General features: G+C 36.3%; 1 protein-coding gene across 1 annotated transcript; it reads right to left on the reverse strand.

The window, feature by feature from the left end:
- Positions 1–3915: 3915 nt before the first annotated feature.
- On the reverse strand, positions 3916–4526 carry LOC125342862 (high mobility group protein B2-like). The gene has a single exon (XM_048335177.1). It carries the CDS (start codon positions 4524–4526, stop codon positions 4011–4013), a length of 516 nt encoding a protein of 171 aa, XP_048191134.1. The 3' UTR covers positions 3916–4010.
- Between the last annotated feature and the right edge of the window lie 3114 nt (positions 4527–7640).

The raw sequence follows: 7640 nt of genomic DNA on the forward strand, positions 1-7640 counted from the left end.
CCAAATTGGGGAACAACAATCTTTTGTTTTCTTACATTTTTTCAGTAGAGTCCTCCATGTTTCCCAGGGTGATCTTGAGCTACTGACCTGAAGTGATTCCTCCTACTTCAATATTTTCAGTATCTTGGACTACAGGTATACCCTACTATACCAGGCCAAATGCAGTTTTATTATTTTGAACATAAAGATTTCTTGTGACCAATAGCCAGTCCTTATTTCTACTGATGTCCATATGCCATACTATTTGTTCTTTCTGTTTTTTTTCACAAAAAGGGAATCAGGGTGCATATGGACATTTATACCTGTCTTTTTTTTATTTCGTGCCCTGTTTTCAGATTTGGTGTAGTCTTGTGAGCATGATGCCTACTGCCTTCAGCTTCTCAAGGTCCCAGAGGATGTCACATGTGCACACTTGGGGTTCTAGATATCCCTGCTGGCACATGATGGAGGCTCTATGTGACCATTCCCTGTCTTCTTGTGTTACCTAATCTCTGAGAGATAAAGTTCAGTGTAGGTGGCTTTTCTGTAATTGTCGGATAGCATCCTTCAGAAGATGCAGGACAGAAGATGCAGGAACGTGCTGTTACTTAACTTATTCTCTACCAACAGCAGGTTAGTGTCCACAGGATTCTTGGGTCATGGAATCCTGTTTGCCTGTGTGGTTGCTAGGGAATATTTTTAATCAACATGTCCTTAAAGAATAGGTGAGTAACTTTTTTCCTTCCAGTGGCATTAATATTTTTATCACATGAGTCATATGACAATTGTCTAGCATTTCATTTGCATACAAAGACAGTTTACAAAAATCAAAATAACTTCTGTTCATCTCATCATCCCATCTGTATAGCCGCAGACAAGAGGCTATGTTTGAGAATATCTCTCAATATATATTTGTTAAATGAATATTTAATAACTAGCACTCTATGTGTGGTAGAAGTTGTTTTATATCCATTATTTTGATATTGAAATATCATACCCAGTATGAATTCTCAGTGGGATACTTGATGAACTGGTCAGGATGAGTAGCAGAAGACCTGGGGGGATTAGTGATTTCTGAATGAGGTGGTGAAACAAAAAGAGATACATGACCAAAGTTGAATCAGGAGGATTACATGAAGGCTAATGAAGGAAGCAGTTCAGTTCCTTTTGAACTACCCGTCACTCTTTCATTTATTTATTGTCAAAGTGATGTACAGAGGGTTTACAGTTTCATACATAGCTCAGTGAGTACATTTCTTACCAACCTTGTTACCGCCTTCCTCATTTTTCTCCCACCTTCCTCCCTCTCTAGGCCCTCCCCCCATTGTACAGTTGGTTTACAGCATATAGTTTTGTAAGTATTTCTGTTGCTGCATTGGTTTGTCTTTTATCCTTTTTCTCTCCATTTTGATGGTCCTCTTCCCTTCCCTACTTCCAATAAACATATATACAATACGCAGGGAACCAAAATCTTCTGAAGAAAACAATTTCTAAAACCTACACCTTTTATTTCAAGGAAATAATCAATGAATTTCTTAGTTTAGTCTGCCAATAATAGTAAGAGAACAGCTCCCAAAGAAATTTGTTAAAAAATTTTTTCAAAAAATGTTCTCTACATTGTTTTTCATAAACATGTTTGTTCCTAAGCTTTATTTTAGGCCAATTGTCTTTATGTCTAGTAAATGTGAAGCACCTTTTACATATATGTTTGAACTTCAATAGATTTCATTTTCCCCTCAAAGTACTCTGCTGTCTAGATACACTAGTAGAAGTGTGGAGTTTTTTCTTTGTAAAGTCCTAGTAAATGATTGTACAACTTCAACACAAACTGGCCTCTGATTTAATATTTTGATTTGTGGTTTTGATTTTATACTAGATAGATTAATTGCCCAAGAATGGTCACTGGATTATAGGGTAGTATTTGTTTGGTTTTTGAGAATCTCCAGTTTTTCTACACTGATTGGAGTAGTGTACATACCCACTAATAGTCTGTTAGAGTTACTATTCTACTACATTCCCATGGGTACCTCCTTTGGTTTGTGTTCTTGATGATGGCCATTCTTACTGAAGTGACATAGACTCTTAATATTGTTTTTCATTTTCCTTATGGTCAGTGATTTTTCAGCATGTTTTTCTTCATGTTTTTACTCACCATTTGTACTAGTTCTTCAGAGAAGTCTCCATTTAGCTGTTCTGCCTATTTACCAGCTCAGGGTTTGATTCATTGACAGTTTATTGTACTCAGGATATTAGACTAGTCCTTCAATGTATATCTAGAAAGAATCTTGTCCTATTCAGTAGGCTGTGATTGTAGTCTATTAACTATGTCATTTTCTAGGCAGAAAATTTAACCTTGATGTAATCTTATTTGTCAATACTCCCTCTGATTTGCTGAGCCTCTGGACTCTAATCAGGTAGTTCCCGACTATGTCAATAAGTTCTAACTTTTCTTGTACTGTTTCCTGTAGTAATTTTCAAGTTTCATGTCTTATATTGAAGTTTTTGAACCATTTTGAATTGATATTCACACAAGGTGACATCTAGGAATCCATTTAAATTTTTTGCTCATGAATTTCCAGTTATCCACCACCAGTAAGTGAAGAGGCCTTCTTTGTCCAGCCTCTATTTTTCACTCCCTTGTCAAGTACTATTTGGATGTAGATATATAAATTTATTTTTCTGCCATTACCAAGCTGTTATTACTATGTTTGACATGTGGAATCCTGATATTTCCAACACTACATATTTCCCCTTGGAATTCGTTTGTAATTTGAGGCATTTTGTGAGTCCATGTAAATTTTGAATTATTTTCTCTATCTTAGTGAAGAATGGCACTGGTATTTTGATATGTGTTGCAATTAGTTTGTAGATTGTCTTTTGTAGTATTGCTGTTTTATGATATTAAACTGTTCAATGTCATGAACATGAGTGGTCTTTCTATTTCCTAATCTTGCCTTCAGTTTCTTTATAAAGGTTTTGTAAAGTTTTCTAGTTCCTTCCTTTGTTGGGTTGAATTCTAGGTACACTGATATATTTTTTTAAAACTATGACAAACAGGCCTTTTCCTGACTTCATTCTCTCTGTTCTTATGATGTCAGCCGCGGGTTTTTCATAAATAGCCTTTTGTATGTTTACCATGTATGTTCTTTTTCTCCTTAAATTCTCTAGATTGTTTATCACAAAAGGATGTTGGACTATCTAAGGCTTTTTTCTGCACCTGCTGAGATGATCATGTGAGTCTTGTCTTTGGATGTGTTAATGGTGCTGTATTGCACTCATGACTGACACATGGTGAATCCCCGTGATCAAATGAACTTGATTGAGATATCATATTTTTTGTTGTTGTTGAATTCAGGTGGCAAGTATTTTAAGGAGTTCTCCATCTAGGCTCATGAAAGTAACAATTCTCTAGGTTTTTGTTATCATTTTTTATTGTGTCTCTGTTATTGGGCTGAATATAATGCCAGTTCAGTAAAATGAATTTTACAGTAATACTTCACTTTTTGTTCCATGGATGACTTTCAGAAGTATTGGTTTTAGTTTTTTTTTTAATATACATAATTTCATTACAAATTTTTAAAAAAAACAAAATTCAACATCCTAAAAAACCCAAAATTTATCACTCATTCCTATGAAGTTTGCTGTGCTACAAGAAATTAAAGAAACCATTAAATATAAAGAAACCATTAAATATTTAGGAACATTCAACATCAAAAGCTTTAAAATCTTACTGGTATGTAGTAGCCCTTCAAAAAGCTACAATCTGCATAAAAAAGTATTTTCTCTACAAAGAATCATCAGCTATACAAAAATCTGTACAGTTTTTATACTGAAGCTAATGTTGAGCTGCACTTGAATTCACATTCTTAGCAAAACAATTGCCTGAGTGCACACACACGTTCCACACAAGTTGCCATTTATTCTTCATCTTCATCCTCTTTCTCCTCATCTTCATCTTCTTCCTCTTCCTCCTCCTCTTCCTCATCTTCTGGCTCATTCTTCTTCTTTGAGCCAGTTGGCCTATCAGGGCCCTACTTTCCTGCTTCACTTTTGTCCTTGGCACGATATGCAGCAATATCCTTCTCATATTTTTCCTCCAGCTTAGCTGCTGTCTGCTCATAGGGCTGCTTATCTTTGGCCGACTGTTCAGACCACATCTCACCCAATTTCTTTGCAGTATCCCCAATGGAGAGGCCCGGGTGCTCACTCTTGATCTTTGGGCGATGTTCAGAGCAAAACAGGAAGAAGGAAGATGGTGGTCTTTTCGGAGCATTGGGATCTTTTTTCTTGCCCTTACCACCTTTGGGAGGAACATAATTTTTCATCTCCCGGTCGTAGCGAGCTTTACCACTTTTTGCCATGTCTTCAAACTTGGATTTTTCCTTGGCAGACATGGTCTTCCATCTCTCTGAACACTTCTTAGAGAACTCGGCGAAGTTCACCAAAGAGTTCGGGTGCTTCTTCTTGTGCTTTTCCCAGCATGTCTGCACGAAGAAGGCGTAGGAGGACATCTTGACCCGCGGCTTGCTCAGGTTGCCTTTACCCATGGCGGCAGAGCAGCGTCTACACGTGGAGGACAGAGGGGGTCCGGCTGGGCCGAGCTTCTCAGACTCCTGGTTTTAGTTTTTATAGAATTTATTTGTTAAACAGTTAGGACTTAGAATTTTTGTTGTTATTTTAATTGCATTACGTGTTATATATTTATTTGCCTTAATTCTTTATATCCACTTACTTGACTCAGGTTTGTTTTTCTTTGGCCAGTCCTGCGGCTTGGACTCAGGGCCTGAGCACTGTCCCTGGCTTCCTTTTGCTCAAGGCTAGCACTCTGCCACTTGAGCCACAGCACCACTTCTGGCCATTTTCTGTATATATGGTGCTGGGGAATCGAACCCAGGGCCTCATGTATACGAGGCAGGCACTCTTGCCACTAGGCCATATCCCCAGCCCTTGACTCAGTTTTGTTTCATTAATATTACATAGGAATGATTCCATTTCTACCAGATTTTTTTTTTTTTTTTTTTTTTTTTTGGCCAGTCCTGGGCCTTGGACTCAGGGCCTGAGCACTGTCCCTGGCTTCTTTCCGCTCAAGGCTAGCACTCTGCCACTTGAGCCACAGCGCCCCTTCTGGCCGTTTTCTGTATATGTGGTGCTGGGGAATCGAACCTAGGGCCTCGTGTATCCAAGGCAGGCACTCCTGCCACTAGGCTATATCCCCAGCCCCCCATTTCTACCAGATTTTTGAGTTTGTTAGTGTAATGACTTTCAAAGTTTTTTCTTATAATTCAGAATTATCCCTATATTATCACTGATTTTATTCATTTGAATCATTTCTTTTCTCTTTTTTGTTTGATTTCCTAAGGACTCATCTTTTTTCATTTCAAAGAAAACTTTTTTGGTTGTTTCTTTGAATAGTTCTTTTAGTCTCTAATTCATTTACTTCTGGCTTAATCTTTAATATTATTCCATCTACATATTTCCCAAAATATTTTTGTCATATTTAAGAAGTTACACGATGATTGCCATTCAACAAAGCAGTTTAGAAATACAGTGCAGCTTGATCAATGTCACCCTTTACATCATTAAGTCCTATGGCAAAAAAAAAAAATCCCCACATGTAGAAATTGAGTCTGGAAAACCAAATTTTAGAATTAAGTTTGAGTCTTTTGCAGTTTCTTGAGAAATACAGCTGTGTAACTTATTTATTTGGAAAACAAATGGAATGTAAATTTTTCCCTTCCAGTGAAGGGAATCAGAGAAAATACCCTGAAAATGTTTTCTCACTCATTCTCAGTGTTGTCAGGAATTAGATAGTATAGGAGTTACACATAGCTTTTCAAAATCAGAATTATAATGTAATGTAAAGTCCAGGTATATCCCACTTTCCACACTACTTTCTCTGCCTCCTGGTTCAGCTGTTTGTTGACCCCAGGTCATACTTGCTGCCATCCATTTTTGTTGCAGAAAGTGTTTCTGGTTATATTTTGGTTTGGGTATTGCAAGGTTATCTTTTCCATCTGTGGTAGAGGGTTGAAGGGTTGTTTTTCCAGCTCATGATATAGTTTAATGCTGCATACAAGCAGCCTCTGCAGTCTTGTAGGAATCTATATCCACTCCCTCATGTAATAGATCTGTTGTATATATTTTTTATTAATACTTGGATTCAGTTATCAAGTTTTTTTTATTAAGGAGTTCACAAATGAAATAATCATTGGCCTCAGTGAAATAGCCCTTTACAGTAGTACAACCAGAATAGCAGCAGCAGTGTCAATCCCTGAACTGAACTTAGTAAGATTAGCACCTGCAGTCTTTGGTGCAACTGTAGCATTTATGTTTGTCTGAATAGTAGTACTTAAGCTGTGATAAAAGTGTGATTGAGCTTGTCTGCCTTGGAGTGTCATAAGCATACTTATTTATGCCACCATAACTATTACATCTTCATAAACTTGCCCTTTAAGACAGCATCATTGCCAAACTATTACTAGTGTACCTGTACCTACAATGAGCAATTCACTAACTCTACAGTGACTAACAAAACTAATGTAGCACATAGGAATATCTACAAAAGTCACTAATGGCACCCTTGATACTGTAGAAATTATGTATCAATGAGACTCTTGCCATGATAGAAATTTTCATTTGATTCTTTACTATCTATAGGCATGTGATTATCAGTGTTCATTACATCTCATCAAACAGACTTCTCCAGTCAAATGACATTTTTGTAAGTGAAAAGTATTGCCACATTGCATCATGAACTATCAACTAGAACTTGAATATTTTAATTGAATTAAATGCAGCTTGCTGAAAATTATCGTGTTAGTGACTGGCAAGCCCTAGCAAATATTCAATGCCTTATGCCTTATACCTAACTTTATTCTATTTCTACTTTGAGAGTAATAAAAAGAATGAGAATATACCTAAAATATCTATACCACATAGTATTTTAATAGTACTGTAGAAATAAGAAATATAGTTAGAACCCCTAACCCCTTGTATTGAATATTGGAGCTATTAAAGTACTGCCTAATTAATGTGTAAGGACTTGTGTAGGATATTCCCTTATGAATCCTTACTGAAGATGTGAGTTGCACAACTAAATTAGTAAAAGTATTTTGTCATGTCAGACTTTCAAGGAGAGAAGCTTTTGCTACCTTCAGAATATATTTTTATGATTGTATTGTTTATTGAGAACATTTTTAATCTGTTTTGCCAAGCGATTTAAACAACCAGGGATTGGGAAGATTTTCTTAATTTATCATTATCTTTACAATGTGTCGTGGATATGTACAAATGTAATGAACCTGAACTCTGCCCATAGGAAACATTTTAATAACACAACATAGTGTCAAAGGACAAATGTAAGGAGACTTAGTGATTTCTAGGTACACACACATCAATCACTCTGACGTAGAGAAACCCCTACAGTACTTGCACAAATCATATTATGTAGTTTTACAAATTACATGACTGCATTTAACTGACTGCATGAATTCTTGTGTCAACTAGAAAAAAGAGAAGAAATATGAAATTGAGAAAATAGAGAAATATGAGAAATTAAAACACAGACTGGAACTCAGACCAAGGTAACAAAAAATGAGTTCAAAACAAATTTAAATGGTGGTATATATACATACATATATCTTAATTTCCAGCCTTTAGTA

This window comes from Perognathus longimembris, chromosome 27 (assembly GCF_023159225.1).
Source record: "Perognathus longimembris pacificus isolate PPM17 chromosome 27, ASM2315922v1, whole genome shotgun sequence".
NCBI lineage: Eukaryota > Metazoa > Chordata > Mammalia > Rodentia > Heteromyidae > Perognathus > Perognathus longimembris.